This window comes from Leptopilina heterotoma, unplaced genomic scaffold (assembly GCF_015476425.1).
Source record: "Leptopilina heterotoma isolate Lh14 unplaced genomic scaffold, ASM1547642v1 Lhet_53, whole genome shotgun sequence".
Taxonomy (NCBI): Eukaryota; Metazoa; Arthropoda; class Insecta; order Hymenoptera; family Figitidae; genus Leptopilina; species Leptopilina heterotoma.
The window spans coordinates 2,189,437-2,211,003 of record NW_025111115.1 but is presented as its reverse complement, the minus strand read 5'-3'; the positions used below and the strand labels follow the sequence as shown (position 1 = coordinate 2,211,003).

At 22.6% G+C, this 21,567-nt stretch overlaps 1 protein-coding gene across 14 annotated transcripts in view; it reads right to left on the bottom strand.

The window, feature by feature from the left end:
* The window catches only part of LOC122508198 (broad-complex core protein), a 128,191-nt gene that overhangs the window by 58,247 nt on the left and 48,377 nt on the right, over nucleotides 1-21,567 (bottom strand). For 8 of the 14 annotated variants that reach the window (XM_043621382.1, XM_043621383.1, XM_043621386.1 and 5 more), the window contains exons 2-5: nucleotides 17,831-18,032; nucleotides 15,887-16,078; nucleotides 11,886-12,474; nucleotides 9,335-9,397 (exon numbers count right to left, since the gene is read on the bottom strand). In XM_043621382.1, coding sequence (XP_043477317.1) covers nucleotides 9,335-9,397; nucleotides 11,886-12,474; nucleotides 15,887-16,078; nucleotides 17,831-18,016 — 1,030 coding nt within the window. In that variant the 5' untranslated portion in view covers nucleotides 18,017-18,032. The remainder of the gene's footprint in view (nucleotides 1-9,334; nucleotides 9,398-11,885; nucleotides 12,475-15,886; nucleotides 16,079-17,830; nucleotides 18,033-21,567) is intronic. The other 6 variants (XM_043621389.1, XM_043621394.1, XM_043621395.1 and 3 more) reach the window with 2 other exon arrangements.

The following is a 21,567-nucleotide window of genomic DNA, read 5'->3' as shown; positions in this document are numbered from 1 at the left end:
TTTCTTATTTTTATTTATTTACTTTTATTTATTTTTATTTTTATTTATTTTTATTTTTATTTTTATTTATTTTTATTTTCATTTATTATTTACTTTTTTATTTATTTAAGTAATAAACGGGCTTTTATTTTTATTTATTCTTATTTTTGTGTTACAAATTTATTTCTTTTTCCAAATTAACTTTTTATTACTATTTATTTTTATAGAAATTTATTTTCGAAGAAATTCAATTTCTATTTGATTCAAATGAATATTATTTCTTTCAAATAAATTTTTATTTAGTTCAAATAAATTTTTATTCGGTTCAAATAAATTTTTATTTGATTCAAATAAATTTTATTTAGTTGAAGTTTTATTTCGTTCAAATAGAACTTTAATTGCTTAAAATAAATTTTTATTTGGTTCAATAAAATATTATTTCGTCTAAAAAAATTTTATTTGGTTCAAACAAATTTTCTTTTTCGGTTGAAATAAAATAATATTTTGTATAAATAAATTTTAATTGATTGGAATAATTTTTATTAGTTCAAATAAATTCTATTTGGTTGAAATCGAAGTTTAATTGCTTCAAATAAATTTCTATTTAGTTCAAATAAATATTTATTTACTAGAAATCAACTTTATTTGGTTTAAATAAATTTGTATTTAGTTCAAATAAATTTTTATTTGGTTCAAATAAATAATTTTTGAATCAAATAAATAATATTTGAATCAAATAAATATTATCATTACAAATAAATTTCTATTTGTTTAAAATAAATATTATTTAGTTCAAGTAATTTTTATTCGGTTCAAATAAGTTTTATTTGTTTCAAAATTAATTTCTACTGACTTACAATAATTTTTTGTCACTATAAAAAGATATAAAAATTAAGTTTCTAATTTTTACTCCAATCAATAATTTACATAATTATTTTTAATACATTTTTATTATATTTACTAACAATTATTATATTTTACAATATTTATTACATTTAAAAAAAAGAAGAAAAAAGAAAAAATGGTCCACGATAGTGGATTATTTTTTCTTTTTTCTTCTTTTTTTTCCCCGACACAAACAAATAAAATAATCGACCTATCAAAAATTAAAGTGAAATATGTTATTTATGAATGAAAAATTTTCATCAATATTTTTGTTGCGTTTATCAAATAAATTTTATTGGAAGGGAAAATTTTTCTGTTTCACGACACAGTAGTGAGAGCGAGGAATTTGAACGGTGTATACGGTATATAAAAAAAAACGTCTGTATAAAAGTATGTCCTATATACAATTTGTAATTGTGGTAGTGTCCCAGAGTTTGGGTGCGGGTGAATATAGTGAAATAAATATTTGCCCCAAAGCCATTGCATCGCAGGAGGTTTGTTGCAATGTTTTGGCCTCTCTGATATGGCGCAGAAACTTTTGTACCGCTACTTTTTCGCGGTTGAATTTTACAACAGGTTTATACTCACTACTGCAAGTGGCATTTTATGAAAAAGAAAACGGAACAGAAGGAGAAAATAAAGAAACAAAAAAAGAAAAATGGCACAAGACGAGGGAGAAAAGTGAAAAAGAAGACGAAAAAAAAAAAATTTGTGCGTCTAGCGCAATTCTTTTCTGATGACAATATACTTTTTCATCAACAAAACAGAAACTAAGAAGTAAGAATACACACTGGAAACAAAGACTTTTTTAAATTTTTTTTCAGTAATTTTTTTCTACTTATTTCCTTCTAGTAATTCTTTTAAAAAACTTGTAGTCCTTTCCTAGTTATTGCTAGTGATTATTTCTAGTAATTTCTTCTAATAATTTTTTTCTGATTTTTTCTAATTTTTTTTTTAGTTTTTTTTCTATTTTTTTTAGTTTTTTTCTACTTTTTTAGTTGTTTTCTATTTTTTTAGTTGTTTCCTAGTTATTTACATTTATTTTCTCCTAGTAATTTTTTTCTACTTTTATTTTATTTTATTTATTTTTTTCTTTAGAAAAAATAAGAAATAAAAAAAAGAATAGAAGTTTCCATTCATTTTCTTCTAGAAATTTTTTTTCCACTTTTATTTTATTTTTATTCCTTTTTTTTCACTTTCAATACAAAAAATTCTTCATACGAAAATTGTCTCTCGACAATATTTATTGTTTAGAAGAAATGAGAAATAAAAAAAGAGGAAAGAAGTTTCACAATGATATTTATATTGCACAAGTGCTAATTAGCATAATTATCTACCTCTTTTCAATTGAGATAAAAAATTCGCAATTTTTGGACGCTCAAAAAGTAATTTATATAATAAGTAAAAATATCTTATTGATAAAAATAAAAGTTTGAAGTCTGTTTTAGAAATACGAAATATAAAATTTAATATTCTTTTTTTTTTTTTTTTTAAATGCGATTATACAAAAAATTATGAAAATGAGAAAAAAATATCGCAGACTTAAATAATGACACAGATGGAAGTGAAATGATCATTAATAATACGGAAATGAAACTTTGTTTCAATCTCATCGCAGTGAGGAATAATAAAAAAATAGAATAAATAAAAGATTGTATGGACATTAATTAAAGACTATCAGTGTACTTTTTCTGGAGCAAAATGTGAAGAAAAAAAAGTTTAAGATTCCTAGAATGTAATAATTGTTCTATAGAATGACTCGAAAAAAAGAAGAAAATGAAAAATGATTCCATAAATTCTTATTATTTCATCTTCTTCTTCTTCCTCTACTTTTTCTTTATTTATTATTTTTTCTGATTATTTTTTCTCCACTTTTCTTTTTTTTGCCTTTTCTGATTATTTTCTCTCCATTTTTCTTTTTTTTGCATTATTTTTTTCTGCACTTTTTCCAAATCTCCCTCTTTATTTTAAGCATATCAGTCATTATTGTTTTTGCGTAATGATGTTATGCAGTAATGACGATGAGAGAAAAAGTAAGAGTTGAATTATAATGCTAACAGAAAGTTGAAAAAAAAAATCAGTAAACGACAAGATTTCTTGTGTTTATTTCTTGACAGATAACGAAGAAAACAATAATTACAAATGTGGAAAAAGAAATTTTTTTTCTTTTTTCTAAATAAAACGATTACCTGTCTATTATCAAATAAATATTTATTTATTCGATAAGTAGATAATTAAATCATTTTTATTTAAGTTAATTAAATTGTATTCGATTCAAATACTAAAATATTATTGCTTTTAAGTACAATTTCTCTGAAATAAAAAATTTTTGATTCAAGTAAATATTTATTTAATAAAAATTCTTTGTTTGAATCAAATCAATTTTTTTTTAAATTTATTATCAAATAAATATTTATTTGGATTAAATATTTTTTACTCAAGTCACTTAAAATCGTATTTGCTTGAAAATACTAAAATTATTGATTGAATTTATTTCATAAAAATTATTATAAAAATAAAAATTATTTTGTTTCAAATTGTTTTTTTTTGTCAATAGAAAAAAAATCAATTGAGTGAAATTTTTTTCAGTGTTTTTTTAAAAATTAAATATCTAAATAATTTATTTCCTTTAAAGTAAATAATTTTCTTCGTTAAACATTTTTTTCAAGAAAAATTCTTTTTACTCGAAAATATTCCCATTTTTTTTTATTGTTCGCGAATTTACTGCTGATCGAACCGATAAGAAATATATATATATATAATAATTTTTCTATCTTTTTTTTTAGACTTAAGCCATAAGGCTGATAGTTCTGATCGATAATATTTTTAATTCTGAGTGACAAGTAATATAAAATATAACACGTTAAAAAAAAGCAAATAATGTGCGACTTTTTTTTATGAGTATTATCAGTTTCGGCGATAGCGAAAAAAAACTGTTTCTTTTTTTTGCGAAATAAAAAATCAGTAGCGAAACTAGACTGGGAGAAAGTGGGCGCATTTTCCTGTATTTTTAGAAATAGAAAAAAAAATTCTTTTTAGCACCTTTAGAAATTTTACAAATAGAAAATGACCGCGCGAGCTAATAAAAGAATGTGGAGAAAAAATATTGAAGCAGCGCCAAAGAAAGGATTTTATTTTTCCTCGCGCAGTATTCTTAGAGAAGGAAGGTGAAATTTTAATTTCTTGAGATAAATAATTAAGAGATGAATGTGAAAATTATTTATGTATCAATGTAGTATTCTTAAAATATTCTTTTCCCTTTTTTTATGTCTTTACTATTTTTTTTTCTTTCATTTTATTATTTTTTATTTTTCTATTGTATTTTCTGTATTTTCGCACTATTTTCTTTTATTTTCTGATTATTTTTTGCATTAATAAATTAATTTCCCCTTTTGTTTGTTTTTCTTGCCGCATATTTTATTAAAATAGATATTAGAGAGAAAGTTTTTTTTTTGTTTTAAATAAATATGAAAAATTTCTTTTTCTGATTTGAAATCCTCGCTCTAGGTCAAAGGGCAATGCGAATGATATGCGAGTAAAGTTTTTGTCGACGGGCGACACACGATTTTAATGTGCCTAATAATTCACAGTACGATGCAAGGAACGTGAGTGGCGTACCAAGGTTATTGTATTTTATTTTTAGTTAGGCCAATGTTTAGCTGGCCACGTCTGAATTGAGTAGATAGAAGGACCTTGAAGAAATTCACGGATAACATCTGTTGCCTTATCAAATGGCCCCTCCGATAACTTTTTCCGTACTAACCTAGCATAAACCAGGCGTTCAAATATATTAATCGAAAATGCTCGCACCTGAATTTACACAACGTCTCGATTTGCAGACAAAGAATTTATTTCTTCTAGACATTTTTATCAAGATGGTGGGGGGGGCTCATTTTTAAATATGCTTTATATATATTACTCAATATTATTATGGTTTAGAAAAAAAATTACAGATTTATTTGTTTATTCGTTTTATTCTAAAAATAAGGAATTTTATAAAAGATTTTACAAAAATTCGAGATTCGAGATTCGAGATTTTATTAAATTCGAGATTTGAAAAATATTCGAAATTTTATTAAATTCAAGAAATTATAAATTTCAAGATAATTTTTAGTTCAAGTTTTTAATTATCAATGCGAAAAAAAATGTTACCAAAAAAATAAAATGGCAAACTTTTTTTCCGGTTTAATCAAGTACTTTAGATTTTGATTCTAATCAAATAAAAAAAAAAGTTTAGCGCAAACTGTATTTTGTAATTTTTTTTCCTTCTTTAATTTATCAAAGGAGGAAACTTTTTATTCTCTGAATAGAATTTTTTTTTCAAATACTTGAAAAAGATTACTAATTCTATTTTTGCATAGAAATGACATATGTGCGAAATCTTGAATTTAGTTTTTTTCTTCTCTCTTTAATCCAATATAAAGCCACAAACAAAAGGTTATCCATTAGATACCCCGAGTGTTTAAAAGAATTTTTTCTCTCGACATAATAAAAAAATCTACTCTAATTATTTCTTGTTAATATTTCACTTTTATGAATATATTAAATCCGATTCGTATCATTACTATTTTTTTTTATTGTTGACTAAAAAAGTCTTGAACGTTGAAATTGAACGAAATTTTTTTCAATGCAATTTAAAAAAATATATTTGAAGAGAAAAATATTAAAAAAATGTATTGAATAAATAAATGTTTGGTTAGAATTATTTTTTTTCTGTAGAGTAATTTTCGAAAATATTTAAACAGAAAAAAATTAAACATTTACTAAGTTGGTAATTAATTTTTTAATACCCAAAAATTTTTGTTGTGAAAATAAATTTTATGAAAAAATATGAAAACAAATTAGAAAAAGGAGAAAAAAAATCGTCGTTTATAACGTTCAAAACTGTAAGAGAAATTTTTTAAATTTAAATATCTTCTGAATCTACTTTTCGAAAATCAGAGTAAAAAAAGTAAGGAAAAAAATTTCCAAATCGCAACTATAAGATTTTGTGACCTTATTTGAGCAAAAATTTTATGAGCCCGTGATTCGGTGACAAGTTTATTTTAAGAATAATGACAGGAAAAAAAATCCAGTTTAATAAATATCCTTGGACTTTTTTTTTTAAAAATCTGATAACTAAACGTCAGAATAAACAAAAGTTAACATAAGTTAAAAAAAAAATTGAGTCATAAAAATAAATAATTTGAAAATTTTTGCAAATACAAGAATTTTAATTCTTTTTTCTTCAACATAGTAAAATAACCAAAAGATTATGTGTATTTAAATAAAAGTAAAAACGGAAATTGTCTGTGTCTTATCGCAAAGTGCGAAATTGACACTCAACGCGTGGATTTAAAGTAAAAAGATCATGTTCCGGTTGCCGGGAATGGTGTCTTTTTTTTATAATCCGCGATAATGCATTATTATTGTTATGCGGGTCAAATAACAATAAACCAATAAAAGGTGATAACTAGAGACTATCACATCCTCTTTTTTTTTAATTATACAATTTCACTTTTTGTACTATTTTTTATTTTTTTTCGATGCTAGTATTATAAAAATTAATAATCCCAATTTTATTTTCTTAGACAATATTAATTCCAGACAAATAGTAAGATAAATATAAATTAAAACTATATAAAATTCCAGTGATTCATGTAATAAATAACAAAATGGGTTATTTTTTTATTGCAGGAGGAATTGCCGAACAACACTATATAGTGGGAAATACGACAACAACAAAAAAAAAAAAAAAAATTATGCGAAAAAATTGGACAGCACGAGCACGGCATACAATGTTGGTATGTAATTTTATTTCTTTGTAAATTATTTGATAAATTTCATTTTATTTTATCTTGTAAGCAAATTGTTGATCAATGTTGAAATGACGAAATTTTTCAAATGAGTTTAATTATTCACGTGAGTCTCAATAAGACATACATCCAGAGAAATAGATTATGAATACATTTTTTTTTGGTTCACGTAAATTATATTTGAATCAAGTAAATTATTATTTGAATTAAGTAGAAATTAATTAGAAATTTATTTTTTACAAATCATTTTATTAAATTAAAAATAAATATTATTTGGATAAAAATTAAATTCCATTTGATTTAAATAAATAAATTTAATAATTTAAATATTTTTAATAGAAATTTACTTCTTGCAAATAAATTTTATTCAATTCAAATAGAAATGAATTAGATATAAGACAACTTTTATTTGGTTCTAATATAAATTCATATACAAATAATATTTATTTGGTTCAAATGAAAATTTATTTAATAGATAGATTTATTTATTGGAAAAAAATTTTATTTGGTTTAAATAGAATTTATTTATTGCAAAAAAACTTTATTTGGCTCAAATCAATTTTATTTGATTCAAATATATTTTTTTGTTCAAATTTATTTTTATTTGGTTCAAATAAGTTTTGTGTGGTCCAAATATATTTCCATTTGGTTCAAATAAATTTCTATTTTGCTGAAATTAATTTTTATTTGGTTCAAGTCAAGATTGGTGTAAATAATTTTAATTTCGTTCAAATAAATTTCTATTTGCTTCAAATAAATATTATTTCGTTTAAATAAATTTGTATTTTGTTCAAATCAAACCTCGTTCAAATAAATTATATTTAGTTGAAATATATTTTTATTTGGTTCGAATTAATTTTATTTGGTTGAAATATATTTTCATTTGGTTCAAATAAATTTTATTTGCTTGAAATATTTTAAAATCCATTTCTATTTGGTTCGAATAAAAAATATTTCCTTTAAGTAAATTTCATTTGGTTTAAATTAATTTCTATTTGTTTTAAATAAATTTTTATTTGATTCAAATAAATTTCTATTTGATTCAAATAAATTTCTATTTGGTATCAATAAAAATATTTCTTTTAAGTAAGTTTCATTTAGTTTAAATTAATTTTCATTCGCTTTGATTAAATTTTTATTTGGTTCACATAAATTCTAATAGGTTCAAAAATCAGACCTGGTTCAAATAAATAATTTTTGATTCAAATAAATTCCTATTTGCTTTTAATAAATTTCTATTTGTTTCAAATATATTTCTATACGTTTTAAACATTTTTTATTTGGTTTAATTAAATTTCTCTTTGCTTTTTCAATTTTCTATTTACTTCCAATAAATTTCCATTTGGTTCAAATAATATTCCATTTAATTCAAATAATTTTCCATTCGGTTCAAATAAATTTCTGATTTTTAAAAATTTGAAAATTTTCATTCAAATTTTTAAAAATTCTTTAAATGAAAATTGAATTTCCGCTCAAAAAAAATTTAATTGCACCAAACAAAATTTTTATGATTGAAACAAATAAAAATTATATGTGGTTACATAAAAATATTTTTGGTTTAAATAAAATATTTCTCTGGATGTATTAATATGAAAAAAAATTGTTGCAAATAAATATGAATTTAATAATAATTAAGGCCATTTAGATTACGCTAATCGCTGCAGATTTTTATATGCCCATTTTTTGTGACCATCATAAATATTATATCAATTTACTTATATTTTATTGTGTTGTATTATCTGCAGTGGACTTAGTTTGTACAGTGATTTCAAACTGACGTTTCTCTCTTTCTTGTTCTTCGCCAATTAGAGTGGATCTATAAGCTCATGAGCAGGGATTTTTGTTTTTAATTTTCCAAAAAAAAATTTTTTTTTAAATTTGCTAATTTTTCTTTTATAAATTTTTTTTATAAATTTCTTATTCATTTTTTACTCATTTTTTATTCATTTTTTTACTTCTACAATTTTTGTTCAATTTTTTATTCTAAAATTTAATATTTTTCACTAAATTTGATAAAAGTAGACAAAATTTATCGTTACAAATTTTTTTCTCTCTTTAAACTCAGATAAATATGAAAAATTTAGAAAAAGTTCCCTTTTTTGCCCAGAGCTATAGATTCTCACAAAAAAATGATTTTATGAAATGCAAATGCGAAATAGTATTTTTTTTTTTTTTTTTTTGAAAGTATAGAAAATGATGATTTTTGATGATTTGGTAATGCATGCCAATTAGAAGAAATTTAAATCTTCCAAGCAGAAAGAAAGAGTAAATGATTTTTCACCGCAACCAATAATAATAATAATAATATAAATTTTGTAATTTTGATAATTTGTGATATTGTTAGTTTGATATAACTGCACAAGTCATAGTGATTGTTTTCTCATCGAATCGGTCAACATTGAAGATAAAATATATAAATAAATTATATATTTTTTTCGACAATGTTTTTTGGACTCGAATGGAATATAATTAAAATAAAATAGCAGGTATTAAGTAACCACTGAAATCAACAAGAATGGGGAATCAAAAAATTTTTTTGCATCACGATTTTTGAAACATTATAAAACTCGTTTATTTCTTAAATTGGGGGTAAAAAATGATTCTGAAATTCTTGTGATTTTAGGGGAACATAAAAGTTTAGAAAAAATTGAAAAACAAAAATTTTCTTTTCTTACCTTGCGAAGTGCCCGCCAAGTCCGGTGTTTGTAACCCGTGACCCAAACCTGGAAATTTTACTACTGTTACGAATAGAAATTAAGCTCTCGTTTTAGAAATTCTCAAAAGACCTGTACGCAATTTCGCAATTCTATGTGAAAACAAATATTTTGCATGCTTTAAAAAAATTTTTTTTCTGGCAATAAGCAAACAGTACACAGAATGAAATTAAAAATATGCTAAATTTAACTAAAAAGAACATAATTAGTCAAATATCTTTATTTTACAAAATTTTTTTACCTTATTGTAATAACAATTACAATTTAATAGCAATTACTAATTACAATTTTTTTAAAAATAAACTGATTTTAAGTCCACAAAAAAAAATTTTCTAAAAATTGAAATAGAATAAAATTGAAACTTTTGCTGTTAAATTTAACTTTCTATTTTAATGCGCCTGGTGCGAATTTTAAAAAATCGATGAGATGATCTAGTAATTTTTTAAAGTCGAGAGTTAAATCATGAGATCATAAAAATTTTAAGAAATCTATTCGCGAAAATCTTACATAATTTCTTATTCAATATTTTCGTTTAACTTAGCAGTTATTTTTTTATTACATTTTTTTTCTTAATTCAATCGTTTTCGAGTTTTCAATTTAAATTTTTTCCAAATTCAATTTTTTAAAATAAATTTTTACTACTTCTTTTATGTTTGGCTACTATTTGGATATTTTTTTAGATTTGTGACACTAAACGCTTTTTTCTTTTTTTATAAAAATTAGCACCACCAAAAATTAAATTATTTAAATAAATAAAAAACAAATTACGTCAATTTTTTTTGAAAGAAATTAATTATTTGAAACAATCTTTTTACAATTCTCCTAAAATAGTCAATTGTTTTTAAAAATTTTAATAAAGTTTTTTTGAAAAATCCATGTATTGAATACAATTATTGTAATAGAATTCCATGAAAAAATTTTAATAAAAATTCTTTACAAGAATTCAATTATTTTAATTATTTTAATTTTAATAAAATTTTAAAGAATAGTTACATTTTTCAAGGAATTAGATTGAAATTGTATTAAAAATAATTGAAATTCTGCGATGAGTTTTATTATTTCTGAAAATAATTGAATTATTTAGAAAAAACTTATAATAAAAATTGTAAATAATTGAATTCCTTTGAAAATTTTATTATTTATGAAAATAATTGAATGTTTGAATTTTATTTAACTTTTCGAAAATAATTTGCTTTTGGAGAAGAATTTTATTATATTTAAATAAAATTGAAATTTTGACAAGAATAAGAATTTTATAAAAATTCTATAAAATAAATTGCTTTTGAAGAAAAATTTTATTATATTTAAATATAATTGAAATTTTGCCAAGAATTACATTAAAATTTTCGAAAATAATTAAATTTTGGAAAAGAATTTTATTATTTTCAAACATAATTGAAATTTTGCCAAGCAATTTATAAAAATTTTTGAAAATAATTGAATTTTGGAGAAGAAATTTATTATTTTTAAAGATAATTGAAATTTTGCCAAGAATTTTATTAAAATTTTTGAAAATAATTGATTTTTGGAGAAGAATTTTATTCTTTTTAAAGATAATTGAAATTTTGACAACAATTTCATTAAAATTTTTGAAAATAATTGAATTTTGGAAAAGAATTTTGTTATTTTTAAAGATAATTGAAATTTTGCTAAGAATTTGATTAAAATTTTTGAAAATAATTGAATTTTGAAGAAGAATTTTTTAATTTATAAAGATAATAATTAGAATTTTGTCAAGATTTTTTTGTAAATTTTGAACATAATTGAATTTTGTGATAAGAATTTTATTAGTTTTGAAAATAATTGAATTTCTGTAATTATTTGTAACTTCTTCAAAATTCAATTCTTTTAATATTTGTAACTAAAATTCTTCTATAAATCCATTATATTTAATAATTAATTAAATACATATTGACAAATTTAACTAATTTTAGAAGATTTTGAAATATTAAAATTTTTCAAAAATCTGAGTTCATTAAAATTTCTAATTAAATTTATTTAGTATTTAAATTTTATAAAATTTCAAATTGAAACCGTTTGAAGTTGATTTAGGTATTTATGAAAATTGTAAACGCAACTCTTTTAAAATTGAATTAATTTTGAAATATTTAAGTAAAATGATTCATTAAATAATTTATTTATTTTATGATAGTTGTTCAAGATGTAAGTTATAAAAAGAAATTTTTTAGAAATTAAAAAAATTGAATGTTTTGTTTTAGAATTCGTGATAATTTTATAGTTTATGAGTTAAACAAAAAAGACAACAAAAATTTAGAGTATAATATTAAAGTACAAATTAAATATTAAACTACAAATGAATGAAATAAATATGAACAAGCACATAAAATATGCCTAAAACATTACACATTAAGCAAAAAGAAAAAAAGAAAAATTATGTCCTTTTCTAGTAAAAAGTAGCAGAGACAAGAAAACAATAAATGAAAATGAGTGAAAAAAAATTGTTCTATGCGTACAGGTCAGATTTGTTGATAAATTATCAGTTGGAGCATACCTGATAATGGTGAATGGTCTGTGGTGAGTGCTGCCATACTAAAATTGAAGCTCCCTGGCGTTGAGGTAAATAGTTTACTCTCGGGGATAAAATTTGGCGTTGGGGGATGTTCAGGTTCAGTTTCATGTTCGTTACTACTCGCCGATGCAGGTGGTCGATCCGACGCTGCCGCTCCAGAATCCGAGGAATCCTCATTATTGGGACCATTGCCACCATTACCTCCAGTTAATTCGAGAGGTTCACATTTTATCGAATCTTCAACAGGACTATTCTCCTCGTGAATGCCATTTCCCTCAATTTTATTCGACAAATGATTTTTCACCATTGAAAAATCCGTGGGCGTTGCATCATTGTTATTAAGTGGAGGCGATAATATCCTGGGTCTCTTTACACTGTCTTCGTGTGGGTCTGGGGTATGCCTTTCGTTTCTACGTATCTGCGCCCTGCGCAGCAATTGTTGTACTGTTGTTGGTGTTGGGGTTACTGGAGTTGATGGCGAGCCCGCTCGAGGGAAACCACCTTCGTAGGACGATTTTTCATGCGGAGGTATGTGATTGCCACCGGCAGCCAGCGCACGAACATGCGAGAGCTGAATATGTCAAAAAAACAAAAAAAATTCATTATAAATAATTGTAGAATTAGGAATATTGACGAAAATCTTGTGATTCAATATGGAGACGCTGTTCTCCACCTGCGAACGCCAAGGTCACCGCTAGATGGCAGTTTTCCTTCTTGGAATTTTCACTGCCATCTGGTGGTGACCTTGACGTTCTCAAGTGGAGAAATTGAACCACCATTTTCTCCCTTGACATTTATTTTCAATAATTAGTTTTTGCATTAAAAATCAAAAAATAAATTTGCTACTATTACGATTATTTTATGACACTGAATTGCTATTTTATTTTTTATTTCAAAATTCAGTTCTCCTTTATCCGGAAAGAAATAAATTTTCTTCCAATTCTTGACTAAAGAAAAATTCGGGTTATCAACACAAGATTCTTTGTTTTGCATGTCACCTGCCATTATTTTAAAATGATATCCAACTAGTGTCATGAATTTCACACAAGAGAGGAATCGTGTTCTAAAAATAAAATATAGGTCAACAGTAAATATTTATGTTGTTTCTTTTTTGAAATGTAAATAAAATAAATACAAATCGAAAAAGAGCAGAAGGGAATTGGAAAATTCGCTCAACGATTAAATTTATATCTATACATATAGTTACCTTTAACAAAAATTATTCAAGTCCAAATTATTAATATTTTTATTCTCGTGATGGAGTAAAAAGAAAAAAAATTTTTTTTTTTTCAAGGTCTAATATTGGCGACGTGCATTATCTTTATTTGCATGACCTATGTCAATCACGGAGGGGATCAAGATAGAACAAAGTAGAGATAAGAAAAAACAATTTAGTAAACCTACTGATAACACTCGCGAGCTTGATAATTGCCATTATAAATAATTCCAAAAATTACCTTGTTTTCTACTGATTATTTAAGACAATTTTCCTATAGAAACTTTATCAGATTTTTATATAAAAAAAAGTGAGGAGCGATGATTATTTGTTGTCTTTTTTTAACACTTCAGTGTTATTAATTAATTATTATTAATTATAATAATATTCTTCATAAATTTTCAATATTATTTTGATTCTTAATAAAATATACCTATTATTTAATATTCCATAAAATTTATTATTTTGATATTTAATAACATTTATTATTTAATATTTAATAATATTTATTATTTTATTAACATTTAACAAAATTTACTATTTTATTTAAATTCGATCCCAGCAGAGTTAGTGCCCCATTTTTTATAGTTTTAATTTCCTTTTTAATTCTTCGGTACTATTTTATTTATTAATTTATTTGAATAAAAATTTATGAAAATTGTAAAAGAAAGTTAACAATAATTTTTAAAAAGTTAGAGAAAAAAAGTATAGAATAATATTGAAGTATTTGGATCTTTTCATCAAGATATTTTCAAACAAGTATTTATTTTGAATGCAAAGATTAGTCAATTGAATGAGAAATAATTTGCTGATTATTGAAAAAATATAGATTTCGTAATTCAACACAATGTCATTATTCAATAAATGAAAATTAGTAAATATACTCGGAATTAAGCGAGTGAAATTGCATAGTTTGAAAAACAATTTGGAATTCATATTTTACAACATCCATTATTTTGTCAATTGAAAAGTAATTTAGTGCATTCAGCCTAAAAAGTTTTGTAACTTATTGGAAAGCCTACCTGTATATGATAATAATAATAATAATTCTTATTGTTCAAATAATTTTACGTCCGTTTTTTAAATATTTTGTCAGATTAATTTTTATTTATTTAATAAAATTATTTTTATAAATAATGAAATTTTTATAAGGATTCAATTATTTTTGTAAATAATAAAATTATTTTTAGGAATTCAATTATTTTCATAAATAATAAAACTCATTGCAGAATTTCATTTATTTTTAATACAATTTTAATCGAATTCCTCGAAAAAATTATTAAAAATTTTATTTAAATTCGTCAAAAGAATTCAGTTATTTAAAAATTTATAGATGAAATTCTTTATGAAAATTGAATTTTAAGAAACATGAAATTATAATTGAAATTTTGTAAAATTGAATTGTAAACAAATGAATTTAAAAATTCTTAAAAAACTTTTTCAAAAATTATTAAAAATAATGGATTTATAGATGATGTTTAGTTAAAAACACGAAACAAAAAGTAAATTTTGGAAAAGTTACCAATTATTGTAATTATTCTTAGAAATTTTATAAAAATTCATCAAAAGAATTCAATTATTTAAAATTTTTTATAAAATTCTTCTTGCAAGAATTCAATTATTTTCGTATATTAAAATTCTTTTTAATAATTCAATTATTTTCATAAATTTTTAAAAAATCTTCGTTAAAATTTCAATTATTATCTTTCAAAACAGTAGATTTTTTCGTTAAAATATTCAATTATTTTCAAAATTTTTATTAAAATTCTTAGCAAAAAAATTTATTTATTTTAAAAAAATCCAATAAAATTCTAAGCAAATAGTTAATTATTTTCGTAATATAGTAAAATTCTTTTTGGGAATTCATTTATTTTTAAAAATAATAAAACTCATGGCAGAGTTTTAATTTTTTTAAAAATTATTACATTTTAAATTGAATTCCTCGAAAAATGTACCTATAATTATTCTTAAAAATTTTATTAAAATTTATCGAATGAATTCAATTGTTTAAAAATGTTAATAAAATTCTTCATAAAAAGTCAATTTTAAGAAACATTCAATTATTCAATTGTTTCTTTTTTAATTTAAATAATTGAATTCTCGTAGCATTTTCTAACAAAAATTGATTTAAAAATGAAAATCGGTTAAAATTTTAGGTAATTGAATATTTATTTATTTATTCAATTTGAAATATTATTATTATTATTATTATTATCAACATGAATATTGAAACCATTACAGCGTGAATTTTGTAGAAATAATTAAATTTTGAAATGGATTAATTGCTTTGAAAAAGTTTAATTGGATTTTTTTTTGAAATTATTTGAAGTTTTTATTTATGAAAAATTTAGTTTATAAAAAAGTAAAAGTAAGTAAGTAAAGTAAGTAAGTTTTAAGTAAAATTTTCTCTTGTTTTACTCGGACTGGTTGTTTTGTCAGTATTAATAATTGGTCCGTAATTTTTCATTTTTAGTCCGTAAAATCCGTATTTTTAAATACATTCCTTTGTTCAAGCCCTGTTATTATCAATATTCCGCAACTTTCCCTAATTTTCAAGAAACAAACATTTTTTACGATAAATACCTAAAAAGGAAAAATTAGCCAAAAATATTTGTCATTCCTCTCTTAATATTAGAGAATAAAATATTATTTCACCTGTTTTACCTTTTATTTTTTGTAAATAATGGAGAAAACTGATGCAATTTAAAAGTGTAATAACATAGAGAGAGGTTTTGATAAAAAAAAAAAAATTGATAATATTTCTTACCTCATCCCTGTCGGTTTGATCGGCCTGTTGCGTAAGTCCTGACACCCTGAGGACTTCGGCCGTTTTAAGAAAGCTACTAAGAGAGCGTTGATGTACATTTACTTCGCCGTGGTAGATAAATTCCACCAAGGCATGCAAATCGCTGAATGCTACATCTTGTAGTACTATCACCGGGTGTTTACACGGTGTGCTCTGTAACAGAAAGATAAAAGTATTCTTCAAGACCCGCAGAAATCAGGACACAATAAAAATATAAATCACAATATCGACGTGTCTGCGAGAAAAAAGCTTTTCCTGCTTTTGTTATTTTTATTTTTATATGTATATATTAAAAGAATGAGTGCATTCATTTATTCAATTCTTCTTTTATTTCTTCACTATGAACATAATACATTTTTGATTCCGTTTTCTATTTAATAATTTTGGAAATTATTTTTGCACAATCTTCACTATTTCAATTGTTATCATTTATTTGTATTAAATAAAAAATTTTATGGAGCGAAAATAAAAATTTTTACTTGAACCAAATAAAATTTGTTTGATCCAAATCGAGATCCAAATAAAATTTATTTGAAACAAATATAAAGAGAATAATGTCAAAAAATAGACAATAGTGAAATAAAAAAATTACAAAATAGATTACAGTAGATTAATAATCATAAATTAGAATTCATATATCAATGTAATCTATTATAAAATCATTTTGGAAATTTTATGGACAGATGTTCAAGTAGCATATAATATAAAATTATTCACGCACTTGGGATAGTAGCGAAAATAAAAAGCTATATATTATTTGCAATACAATGAATCAAATTAAACACTTGCAATTTATGTTAGAAATTCAGCTGAGCCAACTATAAGTTAAAATATTTGTCCATCTGACAGTTCTAGACTTAACGTCTTAGTATCAGCAATCAAGAGTGTTTTGTCAGTTTTAGCTTTTAATAATGTGCAAACACACTACAAGTTTATTCACATACATAGCTATATAGTCATCGTTTCATTAATATCTTCCACCGATTATTATTACTGATCATTATTTATTATTTAAATACCTTTATTAAATATATAAATGTTCTATTTCTAAATAAAAGAAAAAATCTGTTTTTTTATTCTTTCATTATTGATTCATTAAGTAATAATACAAAAGCCGGTATTAAAATAATTCTATGAATGCTAATTATATGAATTAGAATTAAAATGAATGTTGTTTGGTCTTTGAAAAGAAAAAAAATTTTGCCACGAATTTTTTTTTTAGAAACTTTTCGACACTTTTTTCAGTATATAAAAGTATTTTTTTCTTGTTTAACTGTTTGGCAGCTGTTTTTATAAATAATAAATTAATGAGTTACGAACATTTTGAGATTCAATATGGAGACGCTATTCCCCACCTGCGAACGCCAAGGTCACCGCTAGATGGCAGTTTTCCTTCTTGGAATTTTCACTGACATCTGGTGGTGACCTTGACGTTCTCAAGTGGAGCAATCAAACCACCATTTTATCCCTTGACATTTATTTTCAATAATTACTTTTTGCATTAAGAATCAAAAATCAAAAATTAATTATGGAAGTTTATGAACTATTTTTTAAGAAGCATATTATTATAATTCGAATTAAGAAAGAAATTAAAATAAATAGTAATAAACATTTGTTCACTCGAATCAACTAGTAATACTATTAACAATAATACTAAATGTTAAAATTATTATTTAATAAGTAATTATTAATTAATTATTACTATTCTTAAATTATTGAATAATAAAAATTAATTGAAAAACACTAATACAAAGTTTATATTTGAAATGTAAATAAATAAATAAAATGAAATATCCCGAAAGTTCAAGGTTGTGCATGCGAAGAGTATTTATTTTGAAGAGAAAAGAAAAAAAAATTGCGCGCAATAAAAGCGATTGAAATCAGGAAGGTAATTTGAATATGCACCTTAAGTAGCTCTCGGAAGTAAGGACTGCAGGCTGAGAGAACAACGCGATGTGCCTTGAGACTTTTGCCATCGCAGGCCAACGTGACGTCCACAAAATCCTCGTCATCTCGCAAGTTCTCAAATGCCGACGTAATGCTGCTCTGGTAGTTATTCCATCGCAGACAAAAGTGTTGCGTATCTACCATCGTTATGTCTATTCACCTGGAATCAGAAATTCAAATTTTTTTTTCTATTAATCCACTTTTTACTTTGAAATTTAATCAAAATTTTTTCACTCCTTTTCAAAAATTTAATTTTTATAGTCATTCTAATCAAATTCATTCTTTTTCATATTGTATTAGAAACAAATTTCTCATTGAAAAAAATGTATTGAAAAAAATTCTCAATTCTCAATTTTTAGTTAATTATTAGATATTTCTTAATTAATTCTTAATTAATTCTTAATTAATTCTTAATTAATTCTTATTGAATTCTTTCTATTATTGCATTCTCATTTTTTTTCCTCTATTCTTTGCCATTAATTCCATTTCTGTCTAGAAATTGTAAAAAAAACCTTCTCTTTAACTATTTTTGTTTGAAAAGATTTTTTAGTTTATTTTCAGTTGATAATTATTCTTTAATTACATTTGTAATTTTTGTTGTTGTTGTTATTAATTTTGCAATTTGCAAAAATATTAGTCGAAAAGATTGAAAATTAGTTGAAAACAACAAAAAACAACAAATTTTCGACTGAAAAAAAAAATGAAAAAATCTTTTGGACTCAAAATATTTTTGCAAACTGCAAAAATATTTTGAGTCTAAAAGATTTTTCATTTTTTTTTTCAGTCGAAAATTTGTTGTTTTTTTGTTGTTAATTTTGCAAATTGGAAAAATAATAAAAATTGCAAAAAACATTAGTCGAAAAGATTTCTTACTTTATTCTAAGTTGAAAAAACTATTCGTTAAGTAAACATTTGTAGTTTTCTGTTGTTATTGTTGTTGTTAATTTTGCAAATTGCAAAAGACACTAAAAAAAGAAAGGGGAGAACGGAAACTTAGAGCAACTTTTCTAGGCATGTGACAAATCCAGATAAGCTGGTGCAAAGACTCTGATAAATTGAGATAAAGCTTATTGTGAAATATATCACTTGCAAAGTTTCAGGGTATGCGTCAGTATTGTACTCTAAAGTGATGATATTTTTAGAATTTTCGTTTTATGACCACTTTTTATTACTTTTTAGTTATTGATTGTGATCGTGATAAAAAAAAAGAGGATAAAAATTGATCCTATGTATACGATAGGAAATTTCATATATGTACTTTCTAAATTCGAATCATCTTAAAGATGTTCACTGATTTTACTTTTAGAATCACCTGACCTGCCTCTTTTTTAAAGTTATTATGCAATTTTCCTATTTCAATTTTTCTATTTCTATTTTAAATTTTTATTTTAAATTTCTATTTTCAATTTTTCTATTTCAATTTTAAATTTTTATTTTAAATTTCTATTTTCAATTTTTCTATTTCAATTTTAAATTTCTATTTTAAATTTCTATTTTCAATTTTTCTATTTCAATTTTAAATTTCTATTTTCAATTTTTATTTTCAATTTTCTATTTTAAAATTTCAATAAATATTCACCAAAATAGTTTTTATTAAATTTTACAATAAAAAATGCAGTAAAACGTTAAAAAACTGAAAGTGTTAATTTTTAAATTTACCAAATTAGAACTAAGAAAAAGTTACTAAAAAAAAAGTTACTAAAAATTTTCTACTTTTACCTTTTGCTTAGAATTAGTAAAAATTTATCCACAAATTTAAAACTTTCAAATGAATAAGAAATATTTTTTAATAAAATTATTTTCGTAAACTACTGATTGTTATAAAAATTAGAAACTTAAATTTTACTCTAAATTTTGTATACATTATTTTATTTATTTATTTACTAAATTTTACATTTAGAAACTTTATAATAATTTTTTCATAATTATACAAAATTATTGCAATATTTTAATAATTTTAATAATTTTAATAATTTTCAAAATTTAATTTCAAGAAAAAATAAATGAACAACATTTTTTTCTGTTTAAATATTTAAAAAATTACTATAGAAAATAGAACGACAATTAGGTAAAATTAAACTACTAATTTTACTACTTTTGAGGTAAATTTTTTTTCTTATTTTTGTAAGGAAATTTTCTTTGAAATTAGTGAAAGTTATTCAGGAAATTTCACTACTTCGGAAGTAAATTTTTCTAATTTTTAATAAAAAAATTTTCTTCGGAAATAGTAAAAAATTAAAAATTTTTTTGAAAATAGTAATTTTTTATAGTGTATCTAAATTGTACTATTTTTTCAAGGAAATTTTACCAATTCCGAATTTTTTAAAAAGTTTTGAATTTTTAAATGAAGGGAATTTTTTCCTTAATTATTATTTTCTAAAATTACTATGAAATAATTTTTTATTTCACAGTAATTTAAAATAATAATTAAATAACATTTTAGTTTAAAGTTATTTTTTTAATATACAGAATAATTTTTCTAATAAAATTTAAATTAAGAAAAGTAATTAAAAAATATCGTTAAAAATATATTTCAAAGTTAAAAACTTTAAGGAATATAATTCTGAAGTCAATTTTACTAATTTTTACTGAAATTTACTTTCGATATAGTAAAATTTATTTTTGAAAATAACAATTTTCAATAGCAAATTTTACTATTTTTGAAATTAAATTTGACTTAATTTTTTTTTTCGTAATTTTTAACGAACTTAGTACAATTTGTTATTATTTTATTTGCAGAACAAATTTTACTAAATTGAAGAGAATATTTTACTAATTTTTATTCAAATTTACTACGAATGTTATAAAAATTTACTCTGGAACTAACGATTTTTAATTTTTTACTGTAAAATTTTACTATTTCCACAACTTAATTTTTCTATAAAATTTCTTGAACTTTACTTCAAAGTCAGTAAAATTTCTTAATAAAAGAATTTTATTTCCTGAGAAAATTTTGCTACGTCAGAAGTAAATTTTACTAATTTTCCAAAAGAAATTCTCTTCGGAAATAAAAAAAAATATTCTGTCAATAAAAATTTTTAATACCAAAATTTTATTATTTAAGGAAAAAATTGTACAAAATCCAAAGTGAATTTTATTCATTTTTATCGAAATTTACTTTGTAATATTTTTTCTAAAAATTACTCGAGTCACAAATTAATAATAATGAGAATAATAATGAATAAATAAATCTGGAACTAGAATTAAATTTTCTAAGACGAACTTTTTACTTTGCAAACTAAAAATAGAGTTTATTTCAGAAGAAGAGTTTAGAAAAGGAGTTCCTTCTTCTAAAAATTGCTAACAAAAAAGTGAATCTAGAACTAATAATATATTTTTCAGAAAACTAAAAGTACGAAAAAAAAGAGAATTTTGACATTAGAATGACATTAGCGAAAGTTTTTTTTTCTCTCTTTTTGTTTTTAGATAACGTTTTGAACTTTGGCTGCGCCAATTAACGTGTTTTGCTTAATCGTGAATTTAATTCAGTTTGAGAGATAAAAATTTTCGAGCTCAGTTCAGAAAAAACTAGAAGACAATTATTATTATTGTATATATAAGGGGGAGACGCGCGCGTTTTACCCGTTGAATTTCTATAGAAAGCTTGTGCTAAAAACTGCACTCAGCTGCGCTTTTTTCTTTTTTGTCTCTTTTTCTCTCTCTCTCTCTCTCATTTTTTTTTCTTTCAATCTGTG